This window comes from Meles meles, chromosome 9 (assembly GCF_922984935.1).
Source record: "Meles meles chromosome 9, mMelMel3.1 paternal haplotype, whole genome shotgun sequence".
Taxonomy (NCBI): domain Eukaryota; kingdom Metazoa; phylum Chordata; class Mammalia; order Carnivora; family Mustelidae; genus Meles; species Meles meles.
This window is the reverse complement of record NC_060074.1, coordinates 66,762,924-66,782,855: the sequence shown is the minus strand read 5'-3', so window position 1 is coordinate 66,782,855 and position 19,932 is coordinate 66,762,924. Positions and strand designations below refer to the sequence as shown.

The following is a 19,932-nucleotide window of genomic DNA, read 5'->3' as shown; positions in this document are numbered from 1 at the left end:
ATTAACTTCATTTGAATTTTTCCCTTCCACAGAGAGAGCAGCCACAACTTTTAACATCCCACATACAAATAACCAACTCCTTTATCAATCCTTCAAAGTACTAGAAACACACAAAACAAAAAATCTACAGCATGGGCTTTTGGTAACATAGGAATTTGTATAAAATAAAAAAAGCAGAAACATAACTTAACCCCAAGACTTCCTCCTATACTTAAAAACAAAACCCCTCAACAATTCCCTTCTCCAACCTCACTGATGGATTTTTATGTTGTTTTTCTTTTAATATTTACTTCTTGTGTCACACCACAAACCAGAGTTTACATTTGTCTGAATCCTTTAAAGGTAGCTGGGAAACCCGCTATGGGCAGGTGTCAGCCAATGCTGCACTTCCTGGAGTTTATCAATTTTTAAAACAAGTATTGTAACAAAACATCTTTTCACAATAAACAGGTTATAAATCTACAATCCTTGGAGTTTATTCAGCTGTAAATGTATGAATACTAAGCTGAGTGATTATAATAAACATGACCAAAAGAAGACAGGAAAATACCCATTTTATGTTTCTTTGTAACAACCAACTATATGTGGTAAATATTTAAAGTACCTTCTGGCGAAGGTAAAGGGAACAAGTCTCTGTAGAAATTTACTATAAAAGGTTCAAAGTGTGATGAAAAACAACTGCCACCTGGACTAAGCACAGTGAGCTATTAAAAAAAAATACTAACTTGAAAATGAATTAGAGTTTTCCTTTAGTATCACTACTCAAAATAGCAGAAACCCAATGTGTTCCTGTCCATAACATTAAGAAATGTTTACTTCTCAGTTTCATACCTTTCACTGGGTACAAGAATCAAAGGCCATTCAGCAAAGCCGTTATGAATCAGTATCACACTTGTGCAAATTCTTTGAAACTTCTGTGAGGGCTTTAAGGAACTCTATTAGAAATTACAATGCTCTATGAACTCATTAACTGTAATTTTAAAATATTTTAAAGCAACCCAGTAGATTCTCTACGGCTCATCAACATTAATCTCTCTGTAGTGTCAATTTCTGTGGCAGATGGTTTACCCCCCCAAAAGAAATAATCATGAAAAAAAATCTCAGATATTGGCAAACAATAAAATAAACCAATTAAATATCTTTAGAGGATATTAAGTCAAAGTTTGAGGTAAACCATAAGCTCAGACTTAACTATAAAATCAATTTGACAGGAAAGAGCTAGCTTTCAGGAAAGAGTATATTCAAAGTAAAAAGCTAAAGGCGGCACAACTATTAAAAATGCAATAAAAGATCTGTGTGAGCTATGTGCTACTTCAAATGCAAAGGCAGACGAGGTACAGTTAATGCTGTTTATTTTCTAAATGTTTTTATTCTAAAAGTAACATCTAGCTGATTGTCATCCTTATCTTAATTTCTTCACCATTATCTGTTCTACTGTAAAAACTAAGTTTTTAAACGTCTATAAATGCTTAGCATGGAGTTGCTCTTTTTTTTTTTTTTTAAAGATTTTATTTATTTATTTGACAGAGAGAGCTCACAAGTAGGCAGAGGCAGGCAGAGAGAGTGAGGGAAGCGGGCTTCCTGCTGAGCAGAGAGCCCGATGCGGGACTCGATCCCAGAACCCTGAGATCATGACCTGAGCCGAAGGCAGTGGCTTAAACCACTGAGCCACCCAGGCGCCCCATGGAGTTGCTCTTTTGATAACCAGAACAGGAGAATACTATTTATAGAAATTGCTAACATTTTTTTTCCTACAGTTATCTATAATTCGTAGTAGATACAGCTCTATGATCAGACAACATGTAAGCATTTCTACTTAGGATGGGTTTTTTTAAATTATTAGAAAACCTTTCTTAAATAGCACCTTTCTTAAAACTCAAATAGTTTATAACAGATATTTTAAAAATGCAATTTACTGAATTTAAAGACAACTAACTTAAAATATGTAAAGGTGAATAAATTACACAGCTTGGGAACTCAAGACTCAATCATCTCTAAAGTAGGTTTGTAGTCAAAGTCTTTAAGGAATCAATCACCCCAGATTATCATAAACATCTATCACTTTTATCATCAAGAAGAATAATTTAGAAAGACTTCATTGTGGATTATTTGCTTCAAGATATTCCAAACAATCTTATAATCATTACCATTATCATTTGTTATCCAAACAGCTACCACAATGCCAAATGTTCATTACTGTATTAATCAATAATGGGAAGTATTATGTTAAGCACTGCTTTGCTCAGTACAAACGGCACTGAACAGTTACTGGGTTTACCAAGAACCTACATTGGTAAGGTGACACTACCTTGACAAATATGAAATACAAAACACTCTAAAGGCTACTATTAATTGGAATTCTGAAATTTCTTCTCAAATGAGGCAGGTTTTGTGTTTGCTGGATGTTCAATATTTTATTTAGAAGAGAAATTACAGAAAAGAAAAGGCCACACATCACAAAAATAGCAATATACAACACACAAAATTCTAAATGGACTTTGGGTATCCTTTACTGTTTACCTCTGTAGGCTATCAAATTTTGAACCTTCTACTCTACTCTATGTGGCAATGTTGCACATGCCAAGCTAAAATAATGTTAACAGTAATGGTATAAAGCCATCTGAATAGAAAGAAACCAGAGTCATAAACATGCTATACCCTACTGTGATACATATATAGAAAAGATGCATTTTCTTGCCATTTGAAACTCACAACTATGAGAGTTAAAGAAGTCAGCTCAAGTTAAAAAAACAAAACCAAAACAAGAACCATGCAGAATTAACACTCAACTCTATATAGATCAGTGGCCAAAAGAGAAATCTTGGATATTAGTATGTTAATACTATCAATTTTTAGAATCTAACTTAAAGACCTGCACAAGTGATATGTTTTAGTGAGAAAAACATTTTCATTTTAGAGAAAGGTAATGACAGTAATTATAAAACAATGTTCCCCAAAGCAAAAATTTTATCTCTTCAGACCAAAAGCAACATAGAATTGAGAATTACATCTGATCTTCCAAGGTATAGTTCCTGTCAGCTGCTGTACAACAGCAAATCAAACTAAATCAGTACATCAACTGAAAAAAGTACTCAACTATTTTTGTAGACAGTTAAGTAAAACAAAACTAGGCAGGAAAAATATCAGTATGAATCAAGCTATGAGTGGAATTATAAAGAATAACATAAGCAGTGCCATATAAATAACTATTTTAAAGCACAAATTACTGTAAAATAAAAAATGATGACTTAAGATCTCAAGTTATTAGGATCCTGCTCTTCTATGTTAATTAAAAGCTGCTGCTACAAGCCTCTATTTAAATGCAATCAGAAAATCTATACAAGATTTCTTCTATCTAGTGGCTTCTAAAGTTACTTCAATCATGAGAAATACAAGCTTCTGTAACAATGTATTCCAACAATCAGTTATGGTTGTTTTGAACTGGCTGATCACACAAACTGGGATGTAGAATAGCACATTTGCTATTGGCTGATTGTTGCAACACAAAAATGCATACATGAAATAGTTAAACACAGCACACAGTATTACACCAAAATGTTTTTCTCATTTCAAGTTTATTAAAACTTTAGCAGTACAAATTATCCAGGTTGCAGATTATCAAAAGATCAACTCAATAAAGTCCACATTAAAAAAAAAAAAAAAAAAGGACAAACATAAAACCCAAAAAACAATGAAAAGAGGAAAACAACATAAAGGAGATTCATCAGCAAGTCTCTAAAACTTAAAATTTGAGCAGAATGGAAATAAGTTTACACAACTCATCCACTTTTGTCTTCATCTGTTCCAGGGCTTGATTCATGATCAAATTTTTTATTTTTATCATGTATGTGGTCATTTTCTTGACCCTTTGATTTTTGGTTTTCTTTTTCCACAGAGCATCTGGTCTTCTCATCCTCCTTATTTTTCAATGTGGAGAACTTTAATTCATTGTCCTGACTACTTTGTTTTATTTTTGAGAATGGACTTTGATCTCTATCAGACTTTTTTTCCCTATTATTTGAGCTATTATGATCACGATTTTTAGAGTACATTCTCTTCTCACCCTCAGAATTTTCTTTTCTGTGTGAACTCTTACTTTCTTGGTTTCTGTATTTTTCTTTGTTTCTGCTTTGACTTTCTTCTCTCTCTGAGCTCCGTGAATCTCTCCTCCTCCTCCTCCTATCTTTACTTCTTGATCTTCCTGGTGTTGCTCTTCTCTCTCGGCTTCGTGACCTTCCTCTTCTCCTGTACTCCTGTTCTCTGTATCTATGGTATTCCTTGCTTCTGCTGCGATCTCGGTCATGGCTTCTAGATCGCACTCTTCTGCTCCTGTCCCTACTTCTGCTTCGTTCCCTTGTTCTACTATTGTAACTGTGTTTGCCTTTAGTTATATCACGTTCTCTACTTCTAGACTGTGCACGTCTATCCTTTTCCTTATTTTTATTATGATCATGCTCATTACTTTTTGATTCTAACTGTTTAGACTTCTCTTTACTTCTACTCCTTTCTTGATCTTTTCCTTTAGAATCAGACTTTTCTTTTTCTTTAACAATCTCATGATCCCTTTCTTTACTCCTTGACCTCACCCTCTTTTCTTCATGTCTATTATGCTTTGTATCTCTTTCTTTACTCTTTGATTTCTCTTTGCTCTTACTCCTACTTTTAGATTTGGCCCTTTTCTTCACTTTGTTTTTATTATACTTCTCATCTTTTTCTGAGTTTCTTCTGATCTCTCTCTCTTTGCTATTAGACTTGTGGTCTTTAACTTTCTTTTCCTTTTCATTTTTCCTGTTTGGACTCTCAGACACATGCCTGTGATCAGTTACTTTTTTCTCTTTTACTCTAACTGGACTTCTTTGATTTTCTTTTATTTCATTTAACTCACTCCTAAAAAAAAAAAAAAAAAAAAAAGGAGAAAAAAGCTTTTTGGAAATTTTATTAGAAAAAGGATGATGTCCATTAGTAGCCAAAATGGTATTCTATATGTTTTCAAATATTCAGAAACAAGTGAAATGAGTATAAATAGAACAACTTTATGTACAAAAGTAAAAACAAAAATACATGTCACTACATTTGAAATAATATAGGTAAATCTTACTTATCCCCTTTGATCCATCTTTCACCACTTGATACCCTCATTCTTTGTGCTCTCTGCATCTCTTGCCTCCAATGTGGAGGAGTCTCACTACGTCTGAAACGATCCCTTGATCTGGATCTAGAAGGAGTTCGGTAACGCTTAAAAGAATAAAATGGGAAAAACATTAACCTCCTGAAAATATAAAAGCATTACAATCATAGCTGTAAGCTTATACATTTCTAGGTTCAAATAAAATGTCTGATATTTCTATAACCTCTAAAATAAAATTTCCTAATTTTCAGGTATGAAACCAGTGAGGCAAAAGTACTTTAAACACTCAGTCATACTATAAATTCCAAATAAAAAGCATTAACCACACAATCTCTCACCACCCATGTCCTCTTCACAGAACTGTCCTATTTAATTGATGCTACTAGAGCATAACAGATACAGGTACCCTTACAAGTTGCCAAGTTTCAATTTGGAAATATGTATTCTTGATGTTCCAAAGCAAATATCCCATATTAGGAGAAAAACTGAATAAATGCATGTTAAAAAAATGCGTAATGTTCATCCATTCAGCCAATATTTACTCAGCCCCTGGAATGGCCAACCATTCTACCATGTGTTGTGGCAGTATCAGTGAGCCAAGACGTATCTCAATTTTGCTCTTTTGGAACTTGAATTCTACAAGGCTAGGAGAACCCTTAGACATATAATCACAGATATTCATAAACACGAATCAGTTACAATTACAATCAGTGTAAAAGAAGTACAAGGTGCTCAGAGAATACATTACAGAGATCCAGCCTAGTACAGGAAGTTAAATGATAACTAAAAGCTAACAACTAACAAACATGTATGAAGAGTTAGATAGGCAAGGATAAGGAAAAGAAGTAGAAGTGTGAGGATGGACGGGTAAGGAAGAATATGTGAAGTGTAACAAATATCTTATTTGAAGGCCCCGAGACAGAAAAAAACATTGCAATTTTTAGACATGACCACAAGATAGATGAGTATGGCTAAAGATAAAAGGTGCCAGGGAAAGCAATACTAAACAAAACTGATGAGGTAAGCAAGGCCTAGGTTTTGTAAGGTCTCATAGGCCATGATAACAATTTTGGATTTATCCTGTAACTGATGGCAAAGGAGTGACATTTTCATTTTAAGATGACCATTCTCGTCTGGCTCTGAGCTTAGCATCTGCTCTGCCCCCCGCTCACGCTCTTTCTCTGTCAAATGAATAAATGAATCTTAAAAAAAAAAGAAAGTCACCATTCTGGATGTTGTTGGAGAAGAAACTTATCAGTGATTCTCAAAATGTAGTCTAGGGATCTCAAGACTCAGGGGATCTGTGAAGTCAAAACTATTTTTGTTGTACCATATTATTTGCCTTTTTCACTTTCATTATTATACAGTAGAGTCTTTCAGACTGCATGATGTTTCAGTGTTTTTGCTTTCATAGCTAACTGAATGTGTGCTTATATATTCTTGTATTTTAAATAGTTCTTGGTTTTGATTTCTAAAACTATAAATAGCAATGGATATAACCCAAAGCTCCTTTGGATCCTCAGAAATTTTTAAGAACGTAAAGAGATTCTGGGGCACCTGGGTGGCTCAGCCAAGCATCCTACTCTTGATTTCAACTCAGATCTTGATCTCAAGGTTTTGAGTTCAAGCCCCGCATTTAAAAAGAAAAAAAGAAAAAAAGAAAAAAAAAAGAGTGTGAGAGTATAAAGAGAGCTTCTAAGACAAAAAAGTTTAAGAACTGCTGTGAGAACAGTTAAAAGGACATTGTAGTTCAGAAACATACAAAGGTAAACTGAAATAAGGTGGTGGGAGTGGAGCTTGAGAAGTAGATGGATTTCAAAGTATTTAGAAGGTTGAAATGACAGGATTTGGTGTTGGATAAGATATGCAAGTTAGGAAAGGAGAGAAATAAAATGATTCTTAGGCTTTAAGTAACTGCACAGGTGGTGGTGTCTTATCGGTAAAAGCAGGAACCTAAAGGAGGATCAGGTCTGAAGAGAAAGTGGTTATGTTCAACATTATATACACTGAGTTTGAGGTGTCTGTTAAGTGACTAACTGGTTGTCAACTAAGTCTTGGCACCAGAAAAGCAAATGAGCATTTGATATTTATCAACACATAGGTAAGCCACTGAAGCTGTGGGAGTGATCAGACTGCTGAAGGACCATATGCAGAGTGAGAAGTGTGGGAACCCTGAGGTACTACTATATTAAAGGCCAGGTAAGAGTGTGAACTGGTAGTAGCCATTCAAAACAGACTGGCCAGAGACAGAAAGAAAGGAGGACAGAAGCAAGTGGGAAGAGTATTACACGGAGGCAATTAAGACAAAGAATGAAAGGAGCCACTGGATTTTTTTTTTTTAAATATGGAATGCGGGGCGCCTGGGTGGCTCAGTGGGTTGAAGCCTCTGCCTTCAGCTCACGTCATGATCCCAAGTCCTGGGATCGAGCCCCGCATCGGGCTCTCTGTTCAGCGGGGAGCCTGCTTCCCTTCCTCTCTCTCCGCCTGCCTCTTTGCCTGCTTGTGATCTCTTTAATATCTTTAATAGATCTCTTTGTTATCTATTTAAAGATAAAATCTTTAAAAAAAATTTTTTTTTTAATTTAAAAAAAATATGGAATGCTTCTTGAATTTGCGTGTCATCCTTGTGCAGGGGCCATGCTAATCTCTGTATCATTCCAATTTCAGTATATGTGTGGCTAAAGCGAGCACGGACCCACTGGATTTTGTGACAGGTAGCAAACGATACAGCAAGTGCTATTTTCAGCAGAACAGTAGAAGACGAATTGAAATGGTTTAGAAATGAGTATGAAGTAAAGAAATAATATACCAAGTATAGCCATATTTCTAAAAAGTTTTGAAAACACAAGAAGATATTCTGATGGGGAGAATCCAGTAGAGATAAAGAGGATAAAATATAGGAACAGGTTTAATTTTTATTAATTTTTAGCAAGATTAGAGATATAGTGGTCAGGAATTAACAAGGAGGCACAAGAAAGACAATGATCTCATTTTACACCATGTACATTTAAAATATATTAACATCCTATGTATTTTCAGTTTTGAAGTACCAACACAAAGAAGTTACTATAAAGAGAACGTGTAATTCAATACCCATATCTACTCTAAATTTTAGTTACTTACGTATAAAACAATATTTAAGAAACACTCTAAAATTATTTATAATAAATACAGTATTATTAAGATTTCTAGGAAAAGAATCACCTACCCTTGGTCCTCTTCCTTTAATTTTCCTGCCAGACCTAGTAACTAAAAGTCGCCTCTGGTATGAAGCAGGCTGAGAGTTAGGTGGATTACTAGAAGGAAGCAAAGGGAAAATTAAAACAAACATACACACACACACTCAGTCATCAAAAAAAAAAAAAAAGAAAATTTCCATTTGTAACAATGGAACTAGATTATGCTAAGTGAAATAAGTCAGTCAGATTATAGTCAGAGTGATTATATGATATCACTCATGTGTGGAAGTTAAGAAACAAGACAGATGACCATAGGGGAGGAGAGAGAAGAATAAAATCAGACGAAATCACAGAGGGAGACAAAGCATGAGGGTTGCTGGAGGGATGGGGCAACTGGATGTTGGACATTAAGGTGGGCATTTGATGTCATGAGCACTGGGTGCTGTATGCAAATGATGAATCAGTAGACTCTACCTCTGAAACTAATAAAATATACTACATATTAATGATTTAAATTTAAATTAAAACAACTTCATAAAAATGAATCTGGAGAATACAGTTTTACTGATGTAAACTAATACATTTAAGGCTTATACATAAACAGTAGTTTTCAATGTTATCAACTCCTAGTACGTATCTGGGAAAGTATATGAGCATTTTTCAACTGTTAATGACTAGCAAGTGCTACTGATACTTAGAACCATGAGTTAGGAATGCTAAAATCTTGTTATGCATGAGATTGAAGAACTATTCTGCCCCCAAATGCCAGCTGTGTGCTGAGAAACACTGTTAAGTAACCATTTTTAAGATGAAATTAACTTGACAGTGTTAAGGAAAATCAACATAGAAGGGCTCATATAGCTCAGCATAGGCTGTATGCCACTAAGAGAATAATTTTAAGACTATCTTATTCCAGGGCGCCTGGGTGGCTCAGTGGGTTAAAGCCGCTGCCTTCGGCTCAGATCATGATCTCGGGGTCCTGGGATCAAGTCCCACATCGGGCTCTCTGCTCAGCAGGGAGCCTGCTTCCCTCTCTCTCTCTTTCTCTCTGCCTGCCTCTCTATCTACCTGTGATCTCTCTCTGTCAAATAAATAAAAATAAAATCTTAAAAAAAAAAAAAAAAAAAAAAGACTATCTTATTCCAGGGGCACCTTGGTGGCTCAGTAGGGTTGAGCCTCTGACTCTTGATTTCAGCTCAGGTCATGATCTTAGGGTCCTGGGATCGACCCCTTATCAGGCTTTGTGCTCCAAGGGGAATCTGCTTGAGATTCTCTCTCTCTGCCCTCCCCTCTGCTTGCACAATACTTTCTCTAAAATAAATAAAATCTTTAAAAAACAAAACAAAAAAACTATCATATTCCAAAGTATCTTATAATCCTATAAGCAACTGTTCACTGTTACAAAAACTACAGGAAAGAGTAATTAATGATAATAAAGTAGACACAAGCAGGTGTGAATTAGCAAAAACATTTATATCCTGGTTTACACCAAAAAGGGAAACTATTTTCAAAAAATAACCAGTTAATATTTAATTAGTACAAACAATATCCATGTAAATTATGTTTCAAAAGTTCATTCCAAAGTAGTTCAAACATTTTCTCTGTAATATTTATTTCCTTAAAAATATCCTTTCCTAATACTTGAGGAAAAATGAACTCAATCCAATTCATTGAAATTACCCCACAATTCAATTAACTATTTTTTTAAACTGAGACTGATTTTTATATTTTTACTGTATTGTGAAAGTACAGGGGAGATACTCAGAATTTTATTACTTTTATAACAATACACTTTAAACATAGATAAGAAAATGACCTCAAAATTTTTTTGTTTTTGGAAATAATTATTAAAATGATTTATAAAGAATCAATAGCCTACTAATACTAATTATGTGAATTTATGTAAAAAAATTTTCAAAGATCTTGAACACAATATCAATTTTCATAACAATACTATAAATTAGGCATTTTTGAAAAACAGCATTTTTGCTCTATTAGATAACTGAAAAATAAGGGTTTTTAAAGTTTTAAGTTTAAACTTTTAAACTTGAAAGTTTAATATATACAGATTACACAGTAAGACAGCTTGTTTTAAATGGAACTGGTCTGAAATGCCACAACACACCTTTTTGCAGTGCTTATTTTTCAAAAAAGTAACTAACTCAAATCTGTTTGAATTGAGTCAGTGTATGTTTTTACCTATGTAGTTAAGAAAAAGGACCTTTGCTAACATTATCCTATAAAAAAAAAAAAAGATTTCAGTCTTAGGACAAGGTCACTAATTAAATCTAGCTTAAAGACTTAAGAAAAAAAGTTCTATTTTAAAGAAATAAAGAAATATTTTAAAGAAATTTAAAGTGCAGGGCACTTTACAAGATAGACACGTTAACATACCACTCTCTCTCTCTCTCTCTTTCTCTGTTTTTCCTTTCTTTTTCATCAGCTTTAGGAGGGCTTTTTCTCATTAGGAATCTATTTTCAGGTATAGGAGGGATCTCTTCTGGACGGACAGTAGACTGGGGTTGTGCTTCAAGATTTTCAGTCTCACTTTCACTAGATGCACTTAACAGAAAACATAAAAAAAAAAATTCCATTTGGTTATTATGTGCCTACCCCAACCAACTGTTGCTATTTCTTTCCTTTGTAAGATGTCACAATATATGAGCCAACCTGCCCACCCCCTTCAAGGATGCGATAACATACAGAAAATCCTCCTCCATTCTTCTGACAAACCAGCCAACCAACCCTAAACCAAAACCAATCGTTTCCATTATCACATTCTCAGAAAGTATTTTCCAATAAAATGGATCTAAAATATGAACTCCATAGGCAATGTACTCAATAAATTTAAAATATTTAAAAATGTAGGCAAAGAAATCAGTTGCTTTAAAGGCAACGGGAATGAAGTTCTAGTACAAAGATTATTTCAGACAAAACAGAAAAGTAAATATACTGACAGTATTTACTTTTACCCTTGTACTTTCATAGCAACAAAGGGACTAAAGGACAAAAAAAGTGAGAGAGACTGCTATAAAAAGTAAGGAAAACAGTAGCTGGTTTCCTATAACTCTCATTAATCCTATATATTCCTTCTATGAAACATAAACCTATAAAACCAAAAGCATCATTTCACTGAGTTCAGACAAAAAGAACTGAATGGCTTTGTTGAAAATGGAAATGAAATGTACCTAAATTTAATCTATAGACTATAGAATCAAAATGGTCTTATACTTAATGATAGGAAATATTTCTCACTATTTTAATACTGCCATACAGTTGATCCAAAATCCCAAAAGATTTACTTATAAACTAAAGGGAATTAGGATATAAAGCTAGTACTATAAAAGAATTTAAAATTAAGACCTTTTCTTGCTTTTCTTTCGCTTCTTCTTTTCTTTCTTGTGTTTTCGGGAATTTTTCCTATGTTTCTTTTTTCTTTTTTTTGATTTCTCTTCAGAAGCACTTTCTGAATCAGAAGTATCAGAAGAGGACTGAGAATCACTTGAGCTATCTGAGTCACTGGATGAGGAGGAAGATGATGATGACGACTTACGTCTTTTCTTTTCTTCTTTCTTAGCTTTAATAAGAAACAAAAAAGGTTTTGGTCAGGACTTTTTAGATAAACTTTGTAAGTGGGAATTTAGGTTTGCAGCAGATTCTCACTAAGTCCAGTATTTAACACTTGCTCATCCAGCTATTTGAACTGAGGGGTACAGGGAAGGAGTCAAGACTTAGGATCAAAATCCAGATCTCTGAATTAATGGATCAAAGTTGTATCTATTATGCCAAAGAATTCTGGAAAAATAACAGGTAAGTCTAAAGTACTAAGCTGATTTTAGGAAACATTTAAATTACAGTTTCTAAGAAGGAGAGAATTTTAAGAGTCCCAGATCAATTCTTCGTGTGGTTTTCAACTTTTTCTATTATCAAGAATAGAGGGAGAACTGTGGGAGAGAAGTAACACACATACATAATACTCTGCATGAATGTGGAAAATAAGAAACATGACTGGCACTGGCATTGGCTTGTTTCAATGCCTGAGCATTCCTCTAATGATTAAAAATCTAGCTTAGTTGAAGAGCAGAATTAACAAAGAGGGCAGTCATTTGCTAATGGTTAATAACTATGTTACAAAACTACGCTACAAAAAGTAATTTCAAACTGAAATTTTATTTTGGGTTAAGTAGGTAATAATTTTTAAAGGGGTCCCAAAACTCAAATGCTTTAAGGACTAGACAACTAATATAAATAAGTGAAATTAACCAGGTATGATACAACAGGAACTGGGGAAAGATAAAATGAACTGAATGGAGCCTGACTCATCTAAAGGTATTCTAAATCAAACTACGGTGGAGTTAAAGTGAAATCAAGCCAAAGATGGGATACTGATATACGGATAATTGTAATAAATTGGAACACATCAAATATATCTGAATCCATCAGTTCATAATGATATTTGCAAATAAAATAGGAAGAATTTACACACTTTTCTTTATACAAACTGTACCACATACAAGCTAACCAAACAGTAAATGAAAGGAAGATGCTCTTTTATCAAAAGTATTACAGGAATAAATGAAGTAGAAATTAAGGTTAGGATATCATCATTTTGTAACTCATAATGAGGCACTGACACCAAGAGGGGCCGCAGAGCACAAAAACTACCTTTCGTATGTGACACTTCCTCCCGCCAAAAAAATAAATCCAGGTTGCCTAGGTGGCTCAGTGGGTTAAGCCTCTGCCTTCAGCTCAGGTCATGATCTCAGGGTCCTGGAATCGAGCCCTGCAACCAGCTCCTTGCTCAGCAGGGAGCCTGCTTCTCCCTCCTGCTCTTCCTGCCTCTCTGCGTACTGTGATCTCTCTCTCTCTCTCTCTCTGTCAAATAAATAAATAAATAAGGCCTCTGCCTTCGGCTCAGGTCATGATCCCAGGGTCCTGGGATCGAGCCCCGCATCGGGCTCTCTGCTTGGCTGGGAGCCTGCTTCCTCCTCTCTCTCTCTCTCTGCCTGCCTCTCTGCCTACTTGTGATCTCTATCTGTCAAATAAATAAATCTTTAAAAAAAAAAAAAAATAAATAAATAAATAAATAAATAAAATCTAAAAAAAAAAAAAAAACAAAAACAAAAAAAACACGCACTAAATAAACAAATAAATCCATCCAAACTGCATCTGATCCACTTTCTAGACTTAACTACAAAGTCATATGAAATAGAGGCAAGAAAGAACACATTATGTAACAAAGATGCAATCAGTATAATCTAATGTGTGCAATAATACTACAGGACAAATGACCTAGCTTGTTCAACAAATAAATCTAAACTAATAAAAGAGATGGCAGCAGAAATTTATTTAAAACAAACAAACAAAAAAAATCACACAACCCCAATGGATTCAAATTAAATCATTAAAAAAACATTAATGAAACAAGTAGAAATTTTAACACTTACAGGAACATTTAGGAATATATGTTTGTGTACATTATGATGATTTTAAGAATCATTTTAACGACCAATTATGAAATATTTATCAATAAAATGTTATGCCTAGAATTTCCTTCAAAATAACACAAAAGGGAGAACAGGCTGGGGCATAGGTAAAATGAGACTGGCCATGACTTAGCTGTTGAAGCTGAGTAATGAACACTTGTTTGGTTATACTACTTCAACCACTTCTGTATAATATATTAATATTTTCCAGGATTAAAGAAAAAAATCAGAGGACATAGAACATATGTCTTTGTACTAACTGCTGGTTGATTGCAGACCTTAACTCACAGGATTAACAACTGGTTTATAGCCTTTCCTTCCCAAAGGAGCACATGAGGACCTAGCAGTTGGCCAAATCATTCTTGAAACTCTTACTCAGAATTTATAGGAGTGTACTAATTATAAGATAAATGACAGTCTGGCTGAAGTTACTATGTACTTTACCCAGGACTTGCAGTTCACTGCCAAGATTGTTTTTCTAGTACCAGTTAAGACGCTGTTGCACTGGAGAATGGGAATAAGGTATAAAAGGTGAAGGGGGAGGAGGCGGGAAGGTGAAGGGACCTGAGGTAAAGGCTTCATCACACAGTCATGTTCCTCAGGATCATGAATATAACAAGTATGAGATGTCTGGGACATATGCAAGCTCTGTGTGGAAATCATGAGTTCTCTACTATGTTGTACAAGCTATGCTGTTCCTGTCCTGTATCCTTTCGTAAAGGAAAATAAACTTAGTGCTGAGTAAAGTCTATTTTGCCTCATGAGTCCAACTGTTAATCTGAACCCAAGACTATGGTCGGTTGAAGCACAGAATGGGTATGTAAACATATACAAACTGAAACACCTACTTATATATAGTACAAACCTGAGATGGGTGGGTGGGTAGGAATTAATCAAACTTAAACTGAAGGAATAATTCATAATGAGTAAATCTAAACATGAGATCACTAACAGGCAAGTAAAATATTTTATATAAACACAGTAATACTATGATTACCATGATTTACCAGCTTTATTTTACAAGCTTTTTTTATCAGTACTAACTATATTTTTTTGCATTGAGATTCCTTCCCATGATAAATACATTGCAGTTGGTTTAACAAATAAGCCTAATCTCCCCACAATATTAAATGTATTTCAAATGACCATTATTTAGTTCATATACCATTTTTTTCCTTAAGATTTTACTTATTTGAGAGCACGCGACAGAGTGAGATAGACACAGAGAGAGAAGAGAGAAAGCACGCATGCACGCACAAGCAGGGAAAGAGAGAGAGGGTGGAGCAGACTCCCTGCCAAGTAGGGAGCCTGATGAGTACTCAATCCCAGGGCCTTGGGGGATCATGACCTGAGCTGAAGACAGTCACTGAACTGACTGAGCTACATCACTTTTCAAGAAAACATCTGAATGAAGCAAGGTATCACAATAACATGAAATGCCAGAGAGTGATTTATGACTTTTTTTTTAAAAGATTTTATTTATTTATTTAACAGAGAGAGAGACAGATCACAAGTAGGCAGAGAGGCAGGCAGGGAGAGAGGGGGAGAAAGCAGGCTCCCTGCTGAGCAGAGAGCCCAATGTGGGGCTTGATCCCAGGACCCTGGAATCATAACCTGAGCTGAAGGCAGAGGTTTAACCCACTGAGCCACCCAGGCGCTCCGAATTAGGACTATTTTTAATGGTAATACAATCCGCCTGATTATCAGATGACATCTACTATAAAAGGAAAATAAACTATGTTTTAGGAAAAATGCCTTGGAATAAAGCTTAGAAAGCTCCAAGGTTGGAAAAAAATTCCCACTTCTGATGCTGTCATTATTTTACAAGTGAAATTTAGTTTTTGTGTCCTTTTCCTATTATGAGCTCAGGAAAAAAAGAAGAAAAAATGATTCAGAAAGAAATGGCAGTTAAAGAACAGAAGAGTAAAAAGGCAAAATATAGGGACATGACAAAATCAGTATTAGTTCTAACAGAATATATCCTGAGTCTCAAAATCTGTGTCAAACTGAATTTAAAAATGATTTAGGCATATTGTGAATCTGACTGAAACTTTATTCTTTCCAGATGGATAACCAAACCCCTGTATAGTCAAAACTCCATGTGCAATTTTTGACTCCACAGAAACTTAATTGCCAATAGCCTACTATTGACCAGAAACTTTACCAATAATATAAATAGCTGAGCAACATATATTTTGTAGGTTATCTGGATTATATACTGTATTTTATTTTATTCTACTTTTTTAGAGAAGGAAAAGAAGAGAGAGAGAAGTTGGAGCAGAGGGACGGAGAGAGACAGAGAGAAACTCTAGCAGGCTCCACACCCAGCATGGAGTCTGATACAGGGCTTGACCTCTCAATCCTGAGCTGAAATCAAGAGTTGATTAACCAACTGAGCCACCCAGGTGCCCCTGTATGCTGTATTCTTAAAATAAGCGAGAGGGGGCGCCTGGGTGGCTCAGTGGGTTAAAGCCACTGCCTTCGGCTCAGGTCATGATCCCAGAGTCCTGGGATGGAGCCCCGCAACAGGCTCTCTGCTCAGCAGCGATCCTGCTTTACTCTTTTCTCTCTCTCTGCCTGCCTCTCTGCCTACTTGTGATCTCTGTCAAATAAATAAAATCTTTAAAAAAAAATAAGTGAGAGAAAAAATATTAAGAAAATCATAAGGAAGAAAAACACATTTGCCAGTATTATACTGTATTTATATATTTTTAAAAATCCATGTATAGGAGGGAGGAGTCAAGATGGTGGAGAAGTAGCTGGCTGAGCCGACATAAGGTAGCAGGAGATCAGCTAGATAGCTTATCAAACCGTTCCGACCGGGGCGCCTGGGTGGCTCAGTGGGTTGGGCCGCTGCCTTCCGCTCAGGTCGTGATCTCAGGGTCCTAGGATCGAGTCCCGCATCGGGCTCTCTGCTCAGCAGGGAGCCTGCTTCCTCCTCTCTCTCTGCCTGCCTCTCTGCCTAATTGTGATTTCTCTCTGTCAAATAAATAAAAAATCTTAAAAAAAAAAAAAAAACCGTTCCGACCAACTACAAATCCAACAGGAGATAGAAGAGAAGAAGAGCAACAATTCTAGAAACAGAAAACTGACCACTTTCTGAAAGGTAGGACTGGCGGAGAAGTGAATCCAAAGCGACGGGAAGATAGACCGCAGGGGGAGCTGCAGGCTCGCAGCAAGCGGCGGAACAGCGGAGCACAAAATCAGGACTTTAAAAGTCTGCTCCACTGAGGGACATTGCTCCAGAGGCTAAGCCGGGATGAAGCCCACACAGGGACAGCATGGCCTCAGGTCCCGCGGGCTCACAGAAGGATCGGAGGTGTCTGAGTGTCACAGAGCTCGGAGGTTATTAGAGCGGGGAAGCCGGCTACAGAGACAGAATCAGGAGTGAGCTCTCAGCTTGGGGTCACCTTGAACCGTAATCCGTGGCGCAGGCCATTGCTCCGTGACTGGGGTCTCCACATGATCCGGGGAGATCCCCCTTAGAAGAGCTCAGGGATCTGCGGGGTTCAGAGACTCCAGGCGGAGCTGTGTACCAGAGACAGAGATGCTTGGTCTCAGGCTGGGTGAGCTTGGAGGGCAGCGGGAGGCCAGGGAGAGGGAGTGATTGAGCGCTTTTCTCTGAGGGCGCACTGAGGAGTGGGGCCCCCAGCTCTCGGCTCCTCTGGGCTGGAGACTGGGAGGTCACCATTTTCATTCCCATCCTCGGGAACTCTACATAAAGAGTTCAGGGAACAAAAGCTCCGCCCCTGCTAAGGGCGGTGCAATTCTGCCTCCGGCAAAGACACTTGAGAATCATTACAACAGGCCCCTTCCCCAGAAGACCAACAAGAAATCCAGCTAAGACCAAGTTTGCGTACCAAGAAGAACAGCAGAATTCCAGAGGAGGAGAAAGCTTTCTCCCCATGATTCTTTAATCTTGCAAAGTTGATTAATTAAAAAAATTTTTTTTTCTTATGCTAAATTTTTTAGAACTTTTACCCTTTCCTCTTTTAACATTGTTTAACTAGTTTATCTTAACAATACCTTTCATTAAAAAAACTAATCCTTTTTGAATCTTCATTGTTATAGTAATATTTTATCCTTCAGTGTATCTAACTTAATTTTTTGTATACACCTAGGGTTTTTTCTTCTAAAAAAACTGGGGTATAACTTCTTCTAACAGATCAAAATACACCCTAAATCTAGCACTGGGCTTGTTCCAGTCTCCAGCCCAAGCAAATTCTCTCCACCTTCTTTTTCCCTATTCTCCCAACCAACTTACTTTATCAACTCCTTTTTTTAGAAATTAAAAAAATTTTTTTTTTCATCTTTATAGTCATATTCCATCCCCTCATTGTGTTTACCCTTATTTACATTTTTCATTCTTTAGAATTTTGGGAGGTAGTTTCTTCTAGGAGACCAAAATACTCCCAAAATTAAGTGGGTGACCCTGCTCTAGTCACCAGTTTAATATATATATATATATATATATATATATATACACATTTTTCTTTTTTATATTTTTTCTTTGTTTTCTTTTTTTAATTTCTTTTTTCTGAACTTTTTTACTCCCTTTCTCCCCCCCACGATTTAGGGTCTCTTCTGATTTGGTTAAAGCACATTTTCCTGGGGTCTTTGCCACCCTTTTAGTATTTTATTTGCTCCTTCATATATTCTTATCTGGACAAAATAACAAAGCGGAAAAACTCACCACAAAAAAAAGAACAAGGAGTACCAAAGGCTAGGGACCTAATCAATACAGACATGGGTAATATGTCAGATCTAGAGCTCAGAATGACAATTCTCAAGGTTCCAGCCAGCCTCGAAAAGGCACGGAAGGTATTAGAGAAACCCTGTCCAGAGAAATAAAAGCCCTTTGTGGAGAAATAAAAGAACTAAAATCTAACCAAGTTGAAATAAAAAAAGCTATTAATGAGGTGCAATAAAAAATGGAGGCTCTTACTGCTAGGATAAATGAGGCAGAAGAAAGAATTAGTGATATACAAGACCAAATGACAGAGAATAAAGAAGCTGAGCAAAAGAGAGACAAACAACTACTGGACCACCAGGGGAGAATTCGAGAAATAAGTGACACCATAAAATGAAACAACATTAGAATAATTGGGATTCCAGAAGAAGAAAGAGAAAGGGGAGTAGAAGGTCTATTGGAGAGAATTATTGTAGAGAATTTCCCTAATATGGCAAAGGGAGCAAGCCATCAAAATCCAGGAGGTGCAGAGAACCCCCCTCAAAATCAGTAAGAACAGGTCTATATCCCATCATCTAATAGTAAAATTTACAAGTCTTTTTTTTTTTTTTTTAAAGATTTTATTTATTTATTTGACAGGCAGAGATCACAAATAGGCAGAGAAGCAGGCAGAGAGAGAGGAGGAAGCAGGCTCCCTGCACAGCAGAGAGCCCGATGCGGGGCTCGATCCCAGGACCCTGAGATCACGACCTGAGCCGAAGGCAGCGGCTTAATCCACTGAGCCACCCAGGCGCCCCAAAATTTACAAGTCTTAATGACAAAGAGAAAATCCTGAAAGCAGCCTGGGATAAGAAGTCTGTAACATACAATGGTAAAAATATTAGACTGGCAGTGGACTTATCCACAGAGACCTGGCAGGCCAGAAAGAGCTGGCATGATATATTCAGAGCACTAAATGAGAAAAACATGCAGCCAAGAATACTCTATCCAGCTAGGCTATCATTGAAAATAGAAGGAGAGATAAAAAGCTTCCAGGACAAACAAAAACTGAAAGAATTTGAAAACACCAAACCAGCTCTACAGGAAATACTGAAAGGAGTGCTCTAAGCAAAGAGACACCCTAAAAGTAGTTGATCAGAAAGGAACAGAGACAATATACATTAACAGTCACCTTACAGGCAATACAATGGCACTAAATTCATATCTCTCAGTAGTTACCCTGAAGGTAAATGCGCTAAATGCCCCAATCAAAAGACACAGGGTATCAGAATGGATAAAAAAACAAAACCCATCAATATGCTGCCTACAAGAAACTCATTTTAGACCCAAAGACACATCCAGATTTAAAGTAAGGGGGTAGAAAACAATCTACCATGCTAATGGACATCAAAAGAAAGCTGGGGTGGCAATCCTTATATCAGATCAATTAGACTTTAAGCCAAAGACTAT

At 36.2% G+C, this 19,932-nt stretch overlaps 1 protein-coding gene and 1 non-coding gene across 4 annotated transcripts in view; both read right to left on the bottom strand.

The window, feature by feature from the left end:
* Positions 1–1,591: 1,591 nt before the first annotated feature.
* The window catches only part of PPIG (peptidylprolyl isomerase G), a 57,476-nt gene continuing 39,135 nt past the window's right edge, over positions 1,592–19,932 (bottom strand). For 2 of the 3 annotated variants that reach the window (XM_046019053.1, XM_046019054.1), the window contains exons 10-14: positions 11,671–11,884; positions 10,702–10,869; positions 8,337–8,424; positions 5,099–5,235; positions 1,592–4,887 (exon numbers count right to left, since the gene is read on the bottom strand). In XM_046019053.1, coding sequence (XP_045875009.1) covers positions 3,780–4,887; positions 5,099–5,235; positions 8,337–8,424; positions 10,702–10,869; positions 11,671–11,884 — 1,715 coding nt within the window. In that variant the 3' untranslated portion in view covers positions 1,592–3,779. The remainder of the gene's footprint in view (positions 4,888–5,098; positions 5,236–8,336; positions 8,425–10,701; positions 10,870–11,670; positions 11,885–19,932) is intronic. The other variant, XM_046019052.1, reaches the window with a different exon arrangement.
* Positions 7,716–7,819, bottom strand: LOC123951230. The gene has a single exon (XR_006820380.1). It is a non-coding gene; the product is annotated as a U6 spliceosomal RNA (small nuclear RNA).